The sequence below is a fragment of the Saccostrea echinata genome, unplaced genomic scaffold (assembly GCF_033153115.1).
Source record: "Saccostrea echinata isolate AGI-Se365-2 ecotype Australia unplaced genomic scaffold, CSIRO_AGI_Sech_v1 ptg000012l, whole genome shotgun sequence".
Classification (NCBI taxonomy): domain Eukaryota; kingdom Metazoa; phylum Mollusca; class Bivalvia; order Ostreida; family Ostreidae; genus Saccostrea; species Saccostrea echinata.
This window is the reverse complement of record NW_026889761.1, coordinates 20,233,059-20,256,266: the sequence shown is the minus strand read 5'-3', so window position 1 is coordinate 20,256,266 and position 23,208 is coordinate 20,233,059. Positions and strand designations below refer to the sequence as shown.

Sequence of the window (23,208 nt, the reverse complement as noted above, 5' to 3'; positions counted from 1 at the left end):
TTAGAAAGTATGTTGCTATTTTGTTTAATGCCTTTTGAATATTTTTCTTTGACTAGTAATAGTAACACTTATAGTTAACATGTATAGTTTAATATCATCAGATGCATGTGTTTCTAAGGTAAAGACCTTTTTTTAACAAATCAGCTGCTCTTTCTATACGGAAGTATAAAGATAATTATGCCGGGTGCCTTCAAGTCTGATAAGGATAGTACCGTCGTCAGGGACGGGGTATAGGGCTCCTCTAAACAAAGACAGGTGTTTCATTTTTTATACCTTGTCAACCAAACTGAAGATGGTAAGTTTTTCTCCTTGTAGAAAATGTTCACAGTTAAACAAGTACTCGGTTTGATTTTTAAAGCCAAATTCATTAGATCGAGTCAATGAAAGAGTCAATAATAAGTTTAATAGATATATGTGGAATTCATTTTTTTTATAATTTGAAATTTTTTATCGTCTTTTTATACGTTCTTGCCATTCTGTACAATTTTATTAGAATACAAGGACAAAAAGTATAGAATCTGACACGAAGAGATTAAAAACAATTTTAAAAAAAAAAAAACTAAAGTGAATTCTAAACTTTAACCTTACACAACTGATAAGACAAAGATCAAAGGAAGGAAATAATTTATACAATATTCCTTTTTGAATATATTTCTAATAGCTTGTTAATCTGAAATTTATAACTTACATAACAAAAACGGTAATATTAAAAATTAGCAATATTATGTTTTCTAACCCCCCCCCCCCCCTTTTCAACCTGAAAAGGGGAGACAATGTGGGTATTTACCCAGTCTTCTCTTTTTTGTTTTTATCTAAATGTGATGTATAGATTATAAATAATTCGATTCTATATTTCTAGATTTGGTTCGTTGTGTTCAGTATCTGCCTCTGCTTCACTAACGCCGTTTGTCCCTCCGGTTGTTCTTGTCGTGTTCGTTATGTCGACTGTGTTGCCAGAGGACATACCCACATTCCGTCTTTCTCCGCCTCCAACGTCGCTGCTGAATATGATGTGTTAGATCTGAGACGAAACAGCATAATGAGTTTGAATAATGGAAGCTTTACTAATGCGCCATTTAAGATTGTTTATCTTTCAAATAACGCGCTTAATGATAGTCACATTTCCACTGGAGCTTTCCAAGGATTAAAAGATTCTGTTACGTATCTTGATCTGAGCCATAACAGTCTTCGCCATCTTCCCACGGCTTTGAAACAGTTAAACAAAATTGAAGACTTGGATGTATCCCATAATCCTATGCGATCGTCAGGTGACTTTAAAGATGACGTTATGAAGGCAATGGGGGACACTATTATTAGTTTTACTTTTGGAAGTGATCAGTTGTTTGGCTGGCCAAGCACTTTGAACCATTTTGTTCAACTCCAACGCCTGCATGTTGATGAAATGGGAAGATTTATGAAAGTCTTGCCCCCTGAGGCTTTCCATGGCTTTGAAACAACTCTTCTTTACCTAAAAATAGAACATACGCATTTGGTAGCTGTACCCATCGGAATAAGCAAATTAAGGAATCTCGAAGAACTTCATTTTGATGACAATCCTCAAGTGACTGATAGGGGTGTATTAATACAGTCTTTTCCCTTGAGCAGTCATAAATTAAGAACAGTCACTTTGAATGCTGATGGGCTGACAAAATTTCCTCCTGTATTGAAGTATTTGAGAGGACTGGTTAGTCTGAGTTTGGATAGAAATGTTCTTGATTTTCTCAGCGATGCCTCCATCAGTGGAAATGTAACCGTGGTTAACCTTACTCTGATCGACTGTGGCTTAGATAGAATCCCTGGAGCTCTGGCAGACTTAGACTTCTTAACAACGCTTGATCTATCAAAAAACGCCATTAGGACTATTGAACAAAATGATCTACGAAATCTTCCAAACCTTCAACATTTGAAAATTCAAAACGCGTCGTTGGAATACATATCGAACACTGCTCTTGAGAATTTGCATAACTTGGTGAGTTTGAATTTTGAAAATACGAAACTAACCCAGGTTCCACAAGCAGTTAATATGCTATATCCGTGTATTGCACAACTTCATCTGGATGGTAATAAGATCGACTGCATGTGTGAAACCCTTGTGTGGTTGGCCAATAAAACAGATGAATGTAGGATAAATGGATCGCCCATGACAATTACTGGAGAGTGTGACACGATTGATTCCAAGGTCAATGACTATGTCACCAATTACATTCCCAAGTGTCCCCAGTATAAGGAGGAACACCATATTGCACCGTACAATGGACATTAAACTCTTTTTTCTATCGGTCTGTAACACAAAATTGTATCAGTTTGTTAACTATATAACTTTTATCAAGATAAAACAATAATTATATTGTGAATTGTACTCTTTGTTATAAATATGTCTGCTTTAATCAATTGTGTTGTAAGTTTCATTGCAGATGTAAAGGAAAATATCGATAAACTATAAATATATTCCTTTGTAAAAAGTTGATTCCTTCACTGTAGTCCGGGTTCATGATTTCCATATTCTTTAATCTACGATACTTTTAGATAATATTATATATTTGACTATTTAGCCCTGTTTGCTTTGATGAAAAAATATTTAAGTTTTATCTTTAAATATTTTTATGTTATACTTCAAATTTCAATTGTTTTTGGCTCCATTCTACACAAGATGGAGATGCGTTTTTATCTTAATTATGCACTGCTGCTCTTCAGAGGCATTTCAGGATTATCATGAAAAATTATTTATGTTATCATTTATAATACAAAGATGTAAGAATAAAATTTTAACATGTTGAAATGCTTCCATTAATATAGCATTTTACTACATTTGTGATTTCTGTAGCTGGGCCATGCATCTCGAATCTTTATTATTATAGTATTAGGTATATTTTTGTGATGACCAAAAGATATTTCTTGAACTCGACTCAGAATCACATTTACAATGACAGGGACACTGCAGAAAGAGATGGTGGAATCATGTCCTGGCGAAGGCTCAAGAACTGTTGTTTGGAATATCTTGAAACTTCATTATGCTGTTTCATATTCTGATTATCTACAGCTACAACTCAGCAGAATCCTTTTAATCTAACATTCTTTTATAAACTATTTTTTTAAAGAACTGAAATGTTTCTATACAACGATGAAAAAAGATATCAATTTTACGTAATTATGATAGTTTTTATATTCATGATTGGTAATCTGCTTTGAAGTACTTGCTCCCCATTTGGCACGAATAACCATCTTAATGCAATTCAGAATGTTATGAACTAAGTTTTCAAAGAATTTCTCTTTGGAATTGAGCACTGTTCTTGAATGGTTTGAGTAAGGTCTGGTCTCCTTTGTTTGATTTATTTGGGTTTGAATCAGCACTTTCGAGGACAAAAGTGTAGAAACTAGATTCTATTTCAGAAACTCTCTTGTTCTTTTTTAATTATGACCTGCTACTATATAATACAGTATTATATTTCACAATACTTTTGTGGAGAATCCTAAACAAACACACATGGTACTAGCATCCTTCAGTTTCTTCTAATGAACACAAAAGAGTTTCTCAAACGCAGTGTATTTTCTACATTAACACGGCCGGGTAACAATGCTAAATGATAATCAGTCTGGTGAAATTCATTGGAATTTTGGTGTGAAATATGAGGAATTTGGTAAAAACGGCTAAAATGACATAATTAAGATATTTCTGCAGAATGGTATTCAATTAAAAGACGTTTTGTGAAAACTTAGTTCATAACGTGCCTAATTGCACCAAGGTTGTTATTCATACCAAAAAAGGACGAAGGGGTGGGGGCATATACAAATTTAAGACTACAATGCATATTATCAATCACGAAGATAGAAGAAACTTTACGAAAATTGCCAAATTCATTTTTTTTATTTTCTTTACGGATTCGCTTAGTAGCCATATATTTATTTCCAAAATGTGCAGTTAATTATAAATTAGTTCACAAAATCATGTTAAGTTTAAAAGATTCATGAGCTGTACATTTGTGTCATGGTCTCACCTCAAGTAGGTCTCAAATTCCATCGACACTTATTAATCAGATTTTGATGTTGAATTGTCAATGACATGAAGTTGCGCATTTGTCTTAAAGCGAAGTCAAAACCTCAAAGAAGACCTAAAGGTATATAATGAATTTGACTAAATGACATATTTCATAGTCAATATCATTTGGCATTGAAGATAGTGAAATACATTTCAAGCAAAAGATATCGACTCATGGATTAAAATTGATTCAGAATTTAGAAGGAATGCAGAACAGTAAGTGAACATCTTGTCATCCTTAGAAATACAGCTAGACTGAATAGGAACTTATCAACTTAAATGTTATGGGAATGTTTGAAAAAAATTAAGATAGTGGCCATATCATTTTAAATTTAGACCTCTTTAGTTGCAAAACAATTCAGGTATGCCTGTCAAAGTATGTTTTCTTTATCACGTTTCTTAAATCTCTGTTGTTCATTGGATTTATTGGAGCGTCATCATCCACACACTGGAAGAAAGGATATGGCGCTTTATCAGGTAGAAATATACACTTAGTTATATATTTTCAATTTGGATTAAATGGCAATTTTTACGTACTTATACCCATGAGTAATAATATGAAACTCTAATGAAGCTAAATATATTTCTTTTTTATAAACGTAAATTATTTAAAATTAATTCTTAATTTAATATCTATCTTTGCAGTTTCCTGTGGTTTTATTGACAATTCTATTTGGAATATCTGGAATAACTGCGCAGTGTCCAGGTGGCCTCGCTTTGCAATGTTCATGTCGGGATAGATATGTGGACTGTAGCCTTCGGAATCTTTCGTCTGTTCCGTCATTTCCTGCAGATATTAATTTTGCCATGTCATATGACTACCTCGACCTTTCCTATAATCGAATTTTGAATATCCAGTCTTACCAATTTAGAGGTACCCATTTCAAAGAAATTTACCTTCAAGGCAACAATTTGCAGAATATTTCTTTAGGGGCCTTTGAAGATGTAGAAAACACTCTTTTGCTGCTTGATTTGAGCAACAACAAACTCAGAAATTTGCCACCATCATTAGCGGATTTACATTCATTAGAAACGTTAGATATTACCCACAATCCTTTGACACGTGGTACAGATTATACAGAGAGCGTGATGCGCGCGCTTGGAGATACCCTTACTGACCTCAAAATCGGAAGTGAAACTCTTACATCATGGCCAACTTCACTGCACCATCTACCGATACTTAACAGACTTACAGTCGCCAGTCTTAGTCGTTTTATTCGAGACATTGGTGCTGAAAGTTTTCATGGATTTGAAACCACGCTTCAATATTTAAACATTAAAAACACTTATCTGCTAGCAGTGCCTATTGCAATCAGCAAACTAAAAAATTTGAAGGAGCTACACTTTGACCAAAACCCTTACGTGACAGACAGGGGGGTTTTGATACAGGCTTTCCCGTTAAATTCCCCTTACTTGCAGACTTTGTCATTAAATAGGGATTCTCTAACAGAATTTCCCAGAGTATTGAGATACCTTCCAGCATTGAAAAATTTCAGTCTGGATGATAAAAACTTGAGATATCTTAGTGATCTGAATATCGGGGATTTAAGAACTGTAACAAATTTAACTCTTAGGAACTGTTCGCTTTTGCGTGTTCCTGCAGCACTTTCTCAAATTCGGTATTTGAAAGTCCTAGATTTATCCCTCAATGGAATTGTAACTATTGACACAAATGACATGAAGGATCTTCGATACTTAGAAGCCTTCATTATACGGAATTCATCTTTAAAATACATTTCTGAGAATGCGTTTGGCAGAGTACCAAGGTTGAAGACTTTGGATTTCAGATCTACACATCTGACGTCAGTGCCTAAGGCAATCAACACAGTCTGGCCATGTTTAGAAAAAGTACTTCTTGATGAGAACAAAGTGGATTGTATGTGCGAGACACTCGTATGGCTTAGAGAAAAGAGAGACACGTGTGTTAGTGATGCATTTCCAATGAAAATTGAAGGTCATTGTGATACAATTCATGACACGATAGAGCATTACATAGAAGAATACATCCCAAGATGTCCCGAGTATAAAGAACTGCATAACATTCCACCATATAACCGTACAGCATAGCCAGCATTTGCTTCTTTAAAATAATTCTTTTATTCGGCTTATCAGATAAAAAAAAAGGCACAATAAAGATAAGAAAAGTAGGTATATTGAACAATAGTTTAAGGTAACGTTGTTAAATTTTTTTTCACTTCTGGAAATCAAACACTAATGAAATTATTTAAATAAAATTAATGTTATCAATCCTAAATCTTGTCAACTTTAGTAAATGTCTTATGAACCTAATTTTCTTTACGCACATGACAAGGTCTCTCTGATAAGATTTAGAGTGCTGTGAACTTCCTGGTTTCTTCGATTGGTCAGTTTTCCACCAATGACAAAATTGCACTTTTTAAAGAGGTCCTTCGATAAGCTTTTTCACAAAGCCATCAGTTCGTCCTACTTACAAGAGAGCTGTCTATTGGGACTTACACTTATCTTTCAACAGAAATCGTCAAGTATTTTGACATGTTACATTATCTACCGAAGTAATAACACCGCAAATGTGATATGTAAAACCTTCAAAATACATGTCAAACTAGAGAAGCTTTGAACACTGAGCTCACAAAATGATACACCCCACCCCTGCCTCTCATATGAATTATAATGGCAAAGTCCATGTTTTGCTATGAGAGACTCGAAGTAAGTGTCGGACGAAAAAGTAAAATAGGAGGTGCACAATGGTACTATGTAAAAAAGATTCTGTGAAAGTCTCAGTAAATTTCATTCAGTGGTATGAGGAGTTGCGGATAAGAGATGGGTACTCCAAAGTGTAACGGACAGACGGACATCCCCATCATTATACATCCCCGCTTGAAAAGTAGTTTATTCAGGGTTTTTTTTAGGTATCCCAACATCAAATGCAAGTCTTTCACCAAATAATGATGACATTTGCACTTTGTTTTCATCTAAACTGAATCGTTCATTTTCTTAAAACTCTAAATTGGTATTCAACTTGATTAAAGTAGTCAATAATTTAGCACCAGATTCAATACGCAAGTTTTGAGATTGTAGCTCTCCAATGATAGAGGCGCAAAAAGTATCTATATCAGCATGGGAATGGGACAGGTTGCCGACGTACACAAACGTGCATAAATAAATGGAGGTTGGCTAGGGCTTTTAAAATGTATTTAATGTTATGGAAAGATTATACATTAATACATAATGTCAAACAGTGATGATTTTGATGATTACATTGATCTTTACTTTACGTGTTTTACAAAATTTTACTTTTAATTAGGATATTTAAAATCAAAAGAACACTCCTATTTTTTGTGAAGAGACGCTTCCTTGATTACAAACCTTTTCTAAAATGTCGATATACCTTTTGAAATTATTATAAGGGAAAAAGTCGGTTTGTCATTCAGAATGCCGACATGTAATGATCAGATGCGCGTGTATGGACCAGGACCACTATTAGCTTACATATAGACTTATATAGTAAAAACACATGTTTTATTTTGTTTGTAATATTTTTATAAAGGAGTATACAATAAAAAACGGCATGTGCTTAAACAATCTGTCCACTACACATACATAATAAGAAAGGGGGGTGTTCATAGGCATTTTTCTTCTGTATTAATAAATTTGTGAAGTCATGTTCTTTAAATAGCTATGCACGATGAAAAGAAGTGTAAACAAGCCAAATTACTACCCAATTCAATACTCATCTAAGTGCATAGTTTATCCTTTAAAACCATGTTATTGCATATCATTGTAAACTTAAATCAATAAACAACCATTCTATGTTCATTAAATTTCATTTATTTGCCATTTGTCCTTCTTGTAGTCAATGAAAGTGAGACATGTCAATTTCCTACATGCACTTTATTTAAGGTGGTTGACCTTCACCCTTTTATTGTGGATCGGGTCCTATATAGGATCCATGTCTCTTCCCTCTTCTGATGTCTTATCCCGCGGCACTGATATTTTCTTTTTATTTCCGATTTTTGGGGGGGAAGAAAAACATTTAATGCCATTATACTAAAATTCGGTTATTTTCGAGTTGATGACAGGATCCCGGTATATCGATGATGTAACGTATCCAGTATAAATAACTGTCCCACCTACCGGTTTACGCAGAAACAAAACTCCCCTCCATAACGAAAGAGCGCACCAAGGGAGATAATCTCGAAACTTGCGTATTGAACCGATTTTTTGATTTGTGCTAATTATATTCTTTTCACGAGATCTTAAATCATTCTTTAACCTTGTCCTTGCCATCCATTCCTCTTAGTTATAGTCAAAAGTCCTTGTAAGTAATACCAGAACTTGGTATTACTTGAGGTATTGATCTACATTTGTCGACAGGTTGTCGTTTTCTCTGCATGTGTGGCCTCCAAGAATCTATAAATACTAAAATTAGCAATAATTACTCAAATATTTTAGCAACAATACTCACGACTACAAGAAGAAAAAGGATTTGGTACACTTTACCAAACTATCTATTATCGACTTTTTATCCTGCATCCTGATTTTATTTTAAGTCTGAATGTTTCAGCCTACATTTATATTCTAAGGACGTCTTCACTTTGATTTCTTTTTTTTCCCTGTTGTTGTATCGCTTCCTATGGTGGCTTTTGTCTGCTCCCTACATGCAAGATAATTTTTTTTAACATGCGAGAAAAGTATGTCAACATGCAAGATAATTATGTCTACATGCATAATAATTACGTTGACATGCAAATTACTAATCTTTTTAGAGAATCTAATTTTTAATGTTGGTAAACATAAACAATAAAATGCTTTCTTTGGTTGTTAGTACGGGAATTAATGTCGCAGCTGTTGCAGAAAAAATACATAACCCGCGTAAGCGGGTTATGTAAATTTTTTTCTGCAATAGCTGTGACATTAATTCCCGTACTAACAAACAAAGAAAGTCATTTTATTGTTTATATTTATATCTGTATAAAAAACATTCAAAGTAAAATTAAACATGTTAAATATTGTATTATAGATGTGTATGTCATTGTATGTATAATTGATGGAACAGCCGTTGCTCAAGAAATCTATGCAGGTGGCTTGCTTAGTGTTGTTTACTCACTGATAAACAGCAATGGGTTTCTTAAGAAATAAAGGAAATAATATTCAAAGGATGTAAATATATACTTACTAACGCCGTTATACGACGTCATACTAGCAAGATGCAACAGAATTATGTTGACATGCGACTTTTTTATGTCAACATGCGACTTATTTATGTCAACATGCGACTTACATTTTAACATGCAAGATATTTATGTCAACATGCAAGATAATAAGTTGCATGTCAACATAGATATCTCGCATGTTGACATAATTAACTCGCATGTTAACATAATTATTTTGCATGTTGACATAAATATAAGTCGCATGTCTACATAATTATGTTGCATGTTAAGATAATTTATCTTGCATGTAAGGGGCAGAAATATGCCACTATATAGCTTCATGTGCCTCAAATCTTGGAGCACCTGGGTACAGGGAGCATGCATTCATACAGACAGCATGACTTGATTTCAATATAAGAAATATTTTCCGAGTTGAAGGATAGTTTCGTTGAAGATAATCTTATTTTTTAAATGAATATTGTTAAATACGCTACGTTTTCCCTTTCTTCGTATGTACAGTACCTATATTTACATTTACTTGCTTTGAAACAGATTCTTGAATATCTTTAGAGATTTTTGCTGATTTAGTTGCACTTCGTTAAATTTTGTTTTTAAATGTTACTTTAAACAAATCTCTGTAAGACATTACTTGTAGATTACCTATTGTCTTACAAACTGCTTTTCGCCATACTTAAATACGGAAGCCGGTTGGTGCCAGGTAGAAAAAATATTTTATCTGGCGGCCGCCAGATAACTTTCTGGCGGCCGCCAAATAATTATCTGGCGGCCGCCACATAAATAACTGGCGGCCGCCAGAAACTTATCTGGCGGCCGCCAAATAATTTTCTGGCGGCCGCCAGATAAAAAGATCTGGCGGCCGCCAGATAACTTATCTGGCGGCCGCCAGAAAGTTATTTGGCGGCCGCCAAATAATTATCTGGCGGCCGCCAGATAAGTTATCTGGCGGCCGCCAGAAAGTTATCTGGCGGCCGCCAAATATTTATCTGGCGGCCGCCAGATAATTATTTGGCGGCCGCCAGATAATTTCTGGCGGCCGCCAGATAAGTTTCTGGCGGCCGCCAGATAACTTATCTGGCGGCCGCCAGATCTTTTTATCTGGCGGCCGCCAGAAAATTATATGGCGGCCGCCAGATAAGTTTCTGGCGGCCGCCAGATAGGTTTCTGGCGGCCGCCAGATAATTATTTGGCGGCCGCCAGATAAAATATTTTTCTACCTGGCACCTACCGGCTTCCGTACTTAAATGCGTGGGGTTATCAAAAAGTTTGTGGACAGCGTCATAAAATTAAAACCGCTTAAGGCACATCAATGAATTTTTAAACTATTAATTAGTATAATCTTGCCTTTGTATTTAATAAACTTTAAATCATAAATTTTATTTTTTAATAAATTGACAACGGTTTTGTAAGCAATGGTATGTTCATGCGGTGCAACCTCTAACATAATGTATTTTCCTACCTTTTACTGAGAAAAACTCTTTAGATATGAGCATTTGTCATCCAAAAATCCTGTTAATTCATTTATGTGGTAGGACACACTCGTTTCGTAACGTGCAATTTTTACCTCAATCTGTAAGTTCTTTAAAATTTTATCGTAAAATTTATATGGAACGTCCAAACAATTTAGGGGTTGAAAATGACGTCAGAAAGGGGAAGGTTTCTTTTTCCAGCATTCTATAAAGTTTCACCCCTGGAAAAAAAAGCAGAGACCACAGAAATGGTTAAACGGACTACAGAGAAATAAAATACATCCAGAGTACTTCCTTTCTAAATGCCAAAAAATATTCAGAGAGAGGAGAGATGCATAGTTAATGCTTATTTGTAGTCAGGATGTCCAAAGTCAGTCACATTGAATTTTACGTTGATCATGTGTGGTAGATATTAAACTCCAACCAGAAGATTATGCTGGCAAAATCAAGTGAGGAGCGTCCCTTATGTATAGATTCACTTACTTTATCGTATGCATTGAAATCAGCTGTCGATGACATTGTGAAATCATATGAACAAAACCGGTTCAAATCTTTATTTAACTACAGGGAATCTCATCAAAGAAAAGTGTTTTTAAAAATAGATGAAGCCGACATTGAGAAAAAATGACATTGTCGAATGTCAAAAAAAACTAAACGGCGACAGCGCCGGGTGATCATATATTGACTTTTTTATTTAATAACAATTTGGTAAATTATCAACGTATCAAGCTAAAATTTTTAACACTTCTTAAACTTTTGTTGGTTAATGCTCTTTATAAATTTTGTAAGCACAGACTACGAAGTATTAATTTTATCACAACAGTCTAAGACATTTTGATAACCCCTCGTACTTACATATTTTTAACTACAACCTTACATTGTCCGTCTTTCATCAAAGTTTTATAACCCTTGAAGAACATGGGTGAATAAGGATTGAGAAATGCCCACGGCCTTAAATTTATAAAAATGAAATTCAGTTTGTGAACTTCGGTTTTCTTGGTACGAAGTTCAAGTAATCAATGTGTATGAAATTTTGACCAACTGTATCTTTCTGCGAAAAATTCTCTCGTCAAATATTATTCTAAGCATTATTTTGTGTGTGCTTACAATTTCATAGATGAATTATGTTTAAAATGCAAGGATGTATGCAAATCAAATACAACCGAACTTCGCAATTTTGACAATATCATATCAGCCATGAAATTCTACCTAAAAAAATTAAGGATAAAAGATTAAATTCTGTGTTTATCCTCAAAATTTCGGCTTTGTGTAGTTAGCATAAAGCTTCAATGCAGCTGTTTATCATTATTGCAAGCAAAGTCTTTTTGTGTCCATTTTATTTCCAGAAATCCGTGACTGTCTGCTACCGAATTCGCCCGTTGTCTTGCATGAATTAATGAATATGAAGTGACCCCAGATATTTCTAGGCCTATAGCAGTTTGGAGGTTCGCTTTCATGGTGGCATCCACCATGAAAATAAAATCATTTTCGCCATACTTGGCAAAAATTCCTGATTAAAAAATACTACAAATTCTAATGAACAGAACAAATAAAATGTATTCATATATTGAAATATTTACAAAGCTCGTATATGAATAGTGCATATTTTGGAGGGTAATAGATGAAAATTGACACCCCGTGAAAAAATAAGTTTAAAATGGTTTTCCAATCGTTGTTAATTTCGGCCGTTCCTTTTCAAAACATGTACTATTTATTTTATTACACTCATTATTTTGTAATGCTGAAGGTCTGATTGATACCTAAAAAAATAGGAAAGTGTCATTTAGTTCTCTTTAGAAAGGCTTTCGAACTCATCGCTTCCATTTTTCAAATTAAAGAAGAAAACTTCGAAAAAGATCGACAGACCTCTAAATTGTGTGTTTGGTACTCAGAAAGTCTTATTCTGCACTTAAAACATTTTTCTTCTGTTGGTAATTTTTAAAACTAATCTCATCATTTATTTTGTTATTCAGTCATTAATTATTTAATCATATTAACAACGCATTAATGTATTACAATTTACAATGCATAACTGTGACTTACATTTTAAATAGTACTTTCGTATTTTTATTCACTGAATTTTATAAGATAATGTTATACAAAGAAAGTAAATCACTATACATGTAGTTGATTCTAGTTTTAAAGGAATAATCTTGATGTACAGAAAAGAGGGGAAAGGTATTAATACAAGAAATATTTATTCAATAGTTTTATATCATAAACAAGAAGAGGTATCTCTGTTTGTATATTTTATATATGTGAGTTTCTATTTAAATGAAAAAGTCTAAGATAACGAACAGCAGTAAAAAAATATAAACAATACAAATAAAGAGGGCATAAAACACGGGCCCCTGGAAATTTCAGAGGTTGGATCAGGTGCATAGGAGGAGAAAGCATCCCATATTGCCTTGGCACACCCGCCTTGAGCCCATGTATTGATCAGGTAGGCGGGACATTCATTAGTCATATTCAGTATAAAAACAAAGACCGAACAGTTGGTATGAAACACGTCAGACCAAATAAGACCCAATGATAGGTTATATTTGCTAACAAAGTTATTATAACGACCATATAATTTTCTATAATGTATAATTTAGACGGTAAACGAAGTTCTTGACATCCCTATAACATGAACTTATCGGAGCATGCTCTTGAACATCGGATAAGCTGGGTAATGAAAACACCACATGCAGGTGATAGCAGGATATTACTACGTAAATAAGGAAAGTTGACGATGGAAAAGCTGAATCTCGTTTGTCATACAATTTAGTTGTTAGTTGGCCATTACCGTCAGTAAAACATAAACATCCAAATATGAAACAGATAGGGCAGACTGTGTAGTCTCTTTTATTTCAAGTTCACTAGGATATATCGAGTCGACATATGAATGGAAGTAATAATTGTTATTTGATGATACGTCGTCGATATATCTGAAGGTCGAGTTAAAGGCTACAGCAAGTGTTTTTTTTTTATTTTTATTTTCTTCTCATGTAAAAGTTTTTAAATAAATCCTGCTTCAAAGGAATATAAAAACAGGTCGGCTGATAAAGGAGCACAATTTGTGCCCATCGAAAAGCTAAACGTCTATACTATTAATAACTAAAGCACGTTTATTTTTTAGATAGGGCCATTTTTGATAGTTCGTGGCCCTTGCTCTTTGTTTTCATTTTTCAAGAATCCCAACGAGGAAAGTGCTTCAAAAGTGTTCACTTAAATTGACAATTATCACTATTTAAATGACGTGTTCAGTCGTAGGAGAGCACTCGAAGCTTATTTTAGTTTTGCTGCTTAGTTAAGATTTATATTTTTTCTCAAAATACTTGAACACCGTAATTAAGTTCTCAAGTAAACAGCACACTTTGGTCGATAACTCATAGAAATATTATTAATGCAAATATTTTGAGAGCATTTGAGTGTTGCCAATTGTTACTGTGTTCTTTTTCTGTGTCAATGTTTTTAAAAAATACTAGATGTACAGTCAGATGATCTCCATACGACTATATAAATCTCCTTTTCTATTTGACAGGTTTAGCTGGCAGAATGAAGTTTCTCAGACTTTATGTAGTTTTTCTCTTCTTTACTTACTCGGGAGCTTTGTCGTTGTTAACCGATAACGAAGACAGCAATTCTACAACATTAACAGGGAGAGAAAATTTAAATAATCTAAATGTACTATGGCAGATGATTAATCAAGAAACTGTTATTCGCTTAGCCTTGGTCAAAAATGTTCACGTTTTAATGAATGATGTTGATTCTATTAAACGAAACATTGCGTCATCAGACACCACCGTCTCCAATTTACAGCAGATGATAGAAACATTGAAAACCCAGGTGTACACTTTACAGCAGGAAAACAAAAAGCTTGCCGACGATAATAAGGAACTTCGGAAACAGACTCAGGAATTTCAAGAACATTTTACAAAAGTTGACGAAAACATAACAGTTATTTATGAACACCAACAGGTCACGGAAATAAAGAATGAAGAGAAACGTCAGGCTTTATTCAACCAAACTACTCACGTTCTGGAAGATATCAAAATTGAAGTAAGATATCTATCTGTGACGCTTTTGGATTTCAAGGAAAAGACTGAAAAGGATGATAAAATTGAAGAAGAGAACATACAAAAAATCAAAAGTCACCTGAATTCAACACTTGATTATGTAAATGCTATATTTTGGAGAACGGAAGGATTGCTCGGGAACTTTTCTGCGTCAATAAAAGACATAGAATACTCTCAGTCTGAAATCAGCAGAACTCAAATGGGTAAAATTTAAGTATCTATTTAGGCATATATCAGTAGTCGCAATTGGATTCAGATAAATATGAATTTATTATTTCAGTACATATATGCACTTGATGCAATTGCAGAAAACTTCACCAACACAGTTTTCATGTTCGAAGAACGGACAAAGAAAACAGAATATGAACAACTCAAACTGTCGTCTGCTGTATCCTCATTAGAGGTGTTCCGAATAAATGTCTCAAAATCAAACTGTGGTAAGAATTTGTGTTTTACCTCTCATATTGCTCTTGGTGTAAGTCCAAATTCAACTTTTCAAATGCTTACTCAGTCAATATTGCTTATGGTTCAGCATTCCTCTGGTCGCTCATTAATAAATAAAGTTTGTTATAGTGCTAACGATTTTTCAAAATAAATTGAAATGTAAATGATTTTAGCGTAAAGTGTCGCAAAATTGACAGAAGTCGCCTTATAATATTACAATTTTTAAAAGGAATAATACTTATTAAGCCCAGTGGTGGATGGCAGATGGTCAGTGAACATTACTGTCCTGCTCTCGTTCTCTTTATATCTAATTGATACATCTAATTGTTTGAACAATGTTTGAAAATTATTAGAAATACCTTAGTTTGCAGGAGTATAATGAATGTAAATTGTAATGCATTTCAAGCATTATTTGATTCGTAAAATCCATTCCTTTGAAAGAAATGAAACCTCATCACAAATTAAAAGAATTTGTATGTACATATACGGCACCTACATATATCTGATAAACCATGTGTAATTATAATTAATCTTTTCAGATAAGATTTCGAAGATAGCATTTTCCGCTGGAATAACATCAAACAATAATGGATGGACAGGGGATACGCTAATTTTCCCTGATGTAATCTATAACGAGGGAAGGGGCTACAACTCTAACACTGGAGTCTTTACTGCCAACACTGGGGGAACCTACGTGTTCTATATCTCTATTCAGTCTGCTTATCAAAAGTATAATTATTTTGACATAGTATTAAATGGATCTTCTAAGGTCAGGGCTCTGGCTTGGTACAATAGCGGGTTTGCCGTTAAAATTCATCAGACTGGAACAAACCTTGTCATTCTCCCTCTTCGTAGTGGTGACAGAGTGTGGGTCAAACGAGCAGCTGGAACTGGATACTATAGTGATAGTGCTCGCATTACTACATTTTCTGGATTTAGATTATTTTAGTACCTAGTATTTAGATTCATTGTCTTACATAATTCATAAATTAATTGTTTCATTGAACAAAGTTTTGAAATCATTTTAATTTTCTATATTAGTGGATTGTAGAAACTTTATATTGATTCCTTATCCGTGTTTCATTGTTGTGAATAATTATGCCTAAGAACAATAAAAAGCAATTAAAATACTGTAATCGTAATTTGAACAGTAAAAGCAAATAGGATAACATTTATGTGGTAATCCAACTTCTACCCATAGCTCTCTTTCTGAGGAGGGAATTCTTCAAAACCATATGTCAGTTTTAAATATTTTTGATATTCTCAACATTCAAAATAAATTTGAATTCCTATTCCAAAACTCCATAAAAACCCTTACAATCAAAGATACGTACCGGGTCCCAGTAAATGTTCTACCAGAGCCTCTTTCTTTATTCCTTACTAAAATATTTACAACAGAGAAGGAGAAACTTTAGTAGTTCTGTACAAAAGTATATTCAGATGTGGATACCTAAAAACTACAAGAAACCCTTAAATTTTTTTTAAAATCGAAATCACCAAATTTTAACAAAATCAATAACATCAAAACGTACGACTTTTCAGCAGTTTATACAACCATTCCCCACGATAAATCAAAGTCCGGGCTTTTTGACATCATAGAGAGCTACTTTTTCAATATAAATGAAACTCGTGAATATACTTACTTCATTTGCAAAATAATTTTGTGAAAAGCATTGTGATTGTACACACAAATACTCTGAAGTTGACATTAAAAAAGATGCTTGAGTTTCTGACTGACAATATCTATAAAGTTTTTGGGGATCAGGTCTTTCAAGAATCTGTTGGAATTCTCATGGATACTAATTGCGCCCCTTGATAGCAGACATATTTTTGTTTTAATATGAAACAGAATTTATTCAAAAACTTCTACATGAGAAGAAGAAAACAGTTGCTGTGGTTTTCAACTCGCCATTTAGATATATCGATGACGTATTATCAATTAACAATAGTTAATTCAATTCATATATCGACTCGATATATCACAGTGAGCTTGAAATAAAAGATACCATAGATTCTGACACATCTGTTTCATATTTGGATATCTTACCAGAAAAAGACTTTAATTGAAACCTAACAACAAAGCTTTATGATAATCGTGATGACTTCAACTTTTCAATCGTCATGTACGTCTCGTATACACTTATCACCTGCATATGGGGTTTTGTCTCATAGTTGATTCGATACGCAAGAGCATACTCTATGTATGAACAATTTCTAAAACGAGGCAAGCTTTTAACAGACAAGTTGATGAAACAAGGATATCAACAATCTCCATTAAAGTCATCCTTTTGCAAGTTTTGGGGTCGATATAATAACCTTGTCAGCAAATACAAACTATCATTAGGTCAAATGCTGACTAGCGTTTTTCATATTGTTAGGCTGTTATTTACACACTGTATTTCTTACGTGTTTTTCGTTTTTCTCGATCATGACAAGGAGCACACGGCGGGTGTGACCGATCGACAGGAGATGCTCACTCCTCCATATCAATTACTTTAGTTTTATTTCCAAAAACTTGGAAGAACAAAAAACATTAATATTTTTGAAGCAGCAATATTATCAAATATGACCTTTCCTATTGCCTTTGGCAATGTGTTTATGCTGTATTCATTATTAATTATTGAATAACCACAAGCGCATGCGGCCAAAAAGTTCTGGTCATTATTAAACACTTTTTCTTAATATTGAACTTGAAAATAAAGTAGACTCCATGACCTGGTATTAAATGAATTGGCTTGTGAAATTGCAATGTTCTTGAATTTTGCTGAAAACGGATGTTTTGAGTACCTTCAGCAAAGAAAAACAAAATGATAGCCCACCCTGGATCCAGAAAATAAAACATGTTTTATAGTTCCATTTTCCGTTATTTCCCTATCATGACAAGGAGCACACGGCGGGTGTGACCGGTCGGTTGGGGATGCTCACTCCTCCATGGCACCTGACCCCACCTCTGATGTTTTGGAGGTCCGTGTTTGCTCTGTTCCTATTTTGTAATGTTAAATGGACTTTTGAGCTTGAATTCTGTTCGTTATTTACATATATTTCATTCCAAAAAACTATTTCGTTATGTAATAATTATAATTTTTGCTTATTTTGGATAAGAGGTAGGCCTCCTTACAAAATAAACAGATCTATACAAAATATTTCAAAATATATCTTCCCAAAAAATAATCTTTAGTTCCTCGGGCAAAGAATTTCAAAATTCAAAGCGGCAGACAGGGTTTTTAGCTCACCTGAGCCAAACGCGTTGTTGTCGTTGTCGTCGTCGTAAACTTTTCACATTTTCATCTTCTTCTCCAAAACAACTGGCTAATTTCAATGAAACTTGGCACAGAGTATTCTTGGATAAAAGAGATTCTCAAGTTTGTTCAAATGAAGGACCACATTCTCTTCTAAGAGAGAAAATTGAGAAATAGTGAAAATTGGGTTGGGTTATTTGAAAATCTCATTCTCAAGAACCACTGGACCGGAAAAAATGAAACTTATGTGAAAGCTTTCTAACAAAGAGTAGATTTGAATTTGTTCTAATCATGAGCCTCGGGGGAAACAATCTGTAAAATTCCTCTTTTCAAGAACAGAAATGCCACAATTAATCGTTTTTATTTGGAAGCATCCTCAGGTAGTGTAGATTCAATTTTGTTCAAACCAAAAACCGAGGCCCAGTGTCACGGCAGGCGTTGGCACGATAAAGATCCCTCACTGGTCAATGGCCGTGAGTGCCGAATAAAGATCCAAATTTAAAGCCCTTCACCGGTATATGAGGACGTCTCTATATGAGTGAAAAATTCTCGAATGGGACGTAAAAAGACATACAATCAATCAATTCTTATATGTTGAGGACATCAACCAAATCAGGAATAAAATCATATATCAGAAAAAAGTAGTGGTGAATATAAAGTTTTTAATAGTTTTGAAACGTCATATATCAGAATTATATACACATACTACAATCACTATTAAACGTAAACATTCTTTTTAAAACTTATGTAAATAAAATTTGATTTGCAAAATAATATTCATTTAAGATAGACTTCATACACTGACATAGGATTTATGAAAATGGAAGAGTATCAGTTCTTCTACCAGTCCATCATAAGCTTTATTTAGTAACAAATCAAAATAATAGAATTTAAAATGAGATAAAATCCAAACTTCCTAATAAGTCTTATTTTATTTTTGTCTTCCTTCTTCAGAACTTTACATAAGTTAGATGGTATAGTCATCATAAGTAAAAAAAAAATGCGGCACACGATACAGATAACAGATATAGATACATCGGATAAAAAAAAAACTTAATTTGCTGTCAAACTAATACAGGGCATAGTACAAAAGTAGTATTATTCAGATAATAAAAAAAATCAACAACTTTTAAAATTTTCAAGCCATGTTTTACACTTAGTCGCATGCTATATAGCAGCCCCGCTTAAAATCAAGACTCTTGAGTTCCCGAGCAAATTTTCTGGAATAATGTCACATCCTGATTTCTGAGACGTACGTTTTATGTCCGGTAGATATAAATGTAAATTCTGCTCCAGACAAATTTTTCCCTAAAGATGAAGCTCCCGCGTCTAGATTGCATATGAAGAAGTTTATTTCAATTTCAATTTGTGGATTGAGTTATGTCACGCAAATAAGAGATTGAACAAAATATTAATATGAGAAAGGGTTTTTTAACTATATCTCTACCAATAATTTTGGAATAAATATAGCATGTTATGTAAAATCTCCAATTTATTGACATAATTTATTAAAGTTAAAGTTTACAAACATTCTGTTGAAATTATTTACGATTGAACATTCTAGTAAAATAGCTGTGCGAGATTCAAAATCCGGCTATGTATAAATAATATATTTGTGTTTGTGATTCTAATTGTTTTTGTATACCTTGATATTTACATCAAAATATCGCTCTGAGAGAGGCTACATTCGTGATCATTTTCAGCCATCTTACGTGCATGCTTTTTCTTTTTCTTTTTAATTTTTCTTTGGTTTTCCTCAGCCATATTTTTGTCGTCAATATCCGATCTCTCCTTTTTCACCTCTTTCATATCACATGGATTGGACTTGATGACTTTAAACAAATAATTCCCCGATGACTGCTTATATTCATAACCTACTGCATCATCAGTTTGGGACATTTCAAGCTTCTGATTGATATCTTTGTAAGGCGTAAGTGTCTCTCTGATATCTTTGTAAGCAATATCATCGTCATATTTGGAATGTTTTCGCTTTTTATTTTTCTTCTTTTGTTTGGTTTTAATGTGGTCGACGGGGTCCATATTTGTAAGATTCTGACTATCTTGATTTAGTAAGTCAGTCGATATTGATCCGTATACCCCTGTGTCAGCATCTTGTGTTTGTGATATGTTTTTTGATATCTTTTTATTTCCTTCCAAATTGTCTGATTGATGCTGTTTTCTTTTATTTCGTCTAGCATGCTTCTTTTTCTTCTTGTGTCGAGATCCAGACTCGTTTTCTATATAAAATACACCATTTTGGCGTGGAGTAACACTTGTGTACACGTCATCATTGTTGGTGTCTTTTGATAGTTCCTCTTGCCTATCACCGCCATTCAGTGTTTCTCCTTTTCTACATTTCGCCTCAGTCTCAAAACGATTTTGATTTTCATCGATTTTCTCGAGTGTGCACTTTTCTTTCTCTGGCCAATTGCTTTTCTTGATTTCAGTTTTATTCTGCGGACTAATTTTGCGGGTTTTCTGAATGAACATGAACAAAAAATCATGATAAAAAGCGACTAAATATATAGAGGATATTCAATGTTTGAAAGTTGGTTGTTGAATTAATTGTGTGGGACCGGAATTTTTTAGTGTTTTCACGATTTTAAAGCATAAGTGAATATTTTTTTTAATAAACTGTCTCACAAGTAATTAATATTCTATCTACATACAACATATTTATTTTTTTATTTCTCACAACTTCTTTAGTTTTAATTTTGCCCCATTAAAGTTAAAAGGAGAGTTGTCGTCACCAACTTAAAAATTACAGCAATTTTTCACTGTGAAAATAAACTTTAAAACTATCTTTTTTAACGGATAATTTACAGGATTTAACTATCGAAAATGGAACTCCTGAAGCGTTAACTGTGTCTCAATGCTTTCTTTCAATCACAAAGAACAGGCAAGTAAGCTTATACTTTAACAGTCCTCTTGCACCGAAATGTACTTTACCTTTTTTGAAAACCAATAACACACTATCAATATCATCAGATAAGTTGCCAAGCCAGCCGAAGCAATACCCAAGATTATGCAGACAAGATCTGTAATCAGATCTTTAAAGCTTACTAGAATTTACATAAATCATATATTATTAATAGTTTCTAGATGAAAATGATGAAAACGATAGATATTTAGACACTTCTACAAAAAATTAAAATCAGAGTAAAGAAAAATTACTTGTTATAATTGGCTCTGCTTTTGTATCGAACTTAGAAGTTGGCGTCAGCTCAGTTGTTGTTGTAAAATTACAATCGGTTACGGGAGGTTTAGCCGGACAGTCTATCCGTATAACATCTGAGTGTGTACCTGAGGATAGAACACATGTAATATGTTCGATATTTTTTCATGTCAAAATATGTATGGAAACATGGATTTAAAATTTGAAAGCATCCTAGTAAACTTTTTTTGAAAAAAGATAAATTTTTCTAGATCAAAATGGAGATAAATATCAGGATTTATAATTTTTGTCAGATTTTTTTTTTTTTTTTTTTTTTTTTTTTAAATCTAAAATTAGGTAAAAAAGTTGATCTTATTTTGTTTTTGATAGAGTATCACTGCAATGACTTAAATGTCTATTTCAAGCCAAAAACAATTTCCTTTACAAAGGCTGAAAATGTCTACATTAGCTGCAGCCTTCATAAAGAAAGTTTTTACTAAGTAAACTGTGTACATTGTGTGCTTTCTAAAAGATTGATACCTCTAAATCAAAACCAAAAATGGCCGCCATTGGAAGTCATGGAATTGAAAAAAAAATACTTTCAGATAATTGTATTCGGACGACAAATTGAATCTTTGAAAGTTAACATTGTTTACACAAGTTAAGTATGCGTATCGATGTTCGTCAATAATTGTTATTGTTTGTTTGCAGTCAGGACCATCAGTGGCCAAACGCAGGTCTAGGACTTCTATGGAAATAGTGCTGTCACAGAAAGGAGCCTCGATTGAACAAGATGACGTGGTCATGGCTGATGATATACTAGGAACCAAATTATAGTCATGTCCCTGCATATAAACACTATCACCGAGTGCTGATGAAATGCTCTTATTTGCGTTTAATATAAGAACTTTTGATACTGAAATGAAATAAAATATATTTGGACATTGCAAAGTACATAAATGTACACAAAACTAGATTTAAAGATTTCTTTAAATTATATTCCTAACAACTCTTTGTAAAGAGTTTAGATTTAAGGAAACGACAAATTTTATTCAATTATTTTTACTGAACAACGATTTTCATTCAATATTTGTTTATATGAATCCTTCATGAAACATTTATCGTAGAATAATTGAGAAAATTTGTTTTTAGAAACTCACCGTCTATGCAGTCGTATTCGAAGGCCATAAATGTTGTTTGTGGATAATATAACGTTTGGTCACAAGATAAGAGTAAAGTATCTACCCCTTGTACTTGATGAATCTGGCATGAGTTCCTTCCAATGCAGTATTTATAAAAGATGGATGAATTCGTAGGGTTACCAACATTAACATAATCTCCAATACACAAATCACCAGGATCTGGCTTACAACATTGATCAAACTGAGCCATGGTCCAGTTTAGGTCTTGTGTGTATTCCTTTGAGCAATTCAGCGAGGCCTCCTTTGTCCCTACCTTGACCCCCACAGGATATATCTGCTGTGTGTCTGAACAGTTGGCGGTCATCAGACCAGAGCCATAGCAGTTATAGTGAAGGTATTGAGACATAGCTATGAGAAAAAAAAGACTTGAAAATGAAAACAATAAAACACATAATAACTAGTAGTTTCAAATGCAGACAGAATGTACTTAACAAGGTACTTATATGGTACATT

At 33.6% G+C, this 23,208-nt stretch overlaps 3 protein-coding genes across 3 annotated transcripts; all 3 read left to right on the top strand.

Annotated features, from left to right (window-relative positions):
- The first annotated feature begins 177 nt into the window (after positions 1-177).
- On the top strand, positions 178-2,282 carry LOC133185110 (leucine-rich repeat and death domain-containing protein 1-like). Its single transcript, XM_061320168.1, has 2 exons — positions 178-228; positions 860-2,282. The coding sequence occupies exons 1-2, from the start codon at positions 178-180 to the stop codon at positions 2,261-2,263; spliced, it is 1,455 nt and encodes a 484-aa protein (XP_061176152.1). The 3' UTR covers positions 2,264-2,282.
- Positions 2,283-4,740: 2,458 nt separating this feature from the next.
- Positions 4,741-6,130, top strand: LOC133186088 (leucine-rich repeat protein SHOC-2-like). Its single transcript, XM_061321369.1, has one exon. It carries the CDS (start codon positions 4,844-4,846, stop codon positions 6,101-6,103), a length of 1,260 nt encoding a protein of 419 aa, XP_061177353.1. The 5' UTR covers positions 4,741-4,843; the 3' UTR covers positions 6,104-6,130.
- An 8,077-nt stretch (positions 6,131-14,207) lies between these two features.
- Positions 14,208-16,419, top strand: LOC133186087 (uncharacterized). The gene is made up of 3 exons (XM_061321368.1): positions 14,208-14,919; positions 15,025-15,153; positions 15,700-16,419. Exons 1-3 carry the CDS (start codon positions 14,337-14,339, stop codon positions 16,107-16,109), a joined length of 1,122 nt encoding a protein of 373 aa, XP_061177352.1. The 5' UTR covers positions 14,208-14,336; the 3' UTR covers positions 16,110-16,419.
- The last annotated feature ends 6,789 nt before the right edge of the window (positions 16,420-23,208 follow it).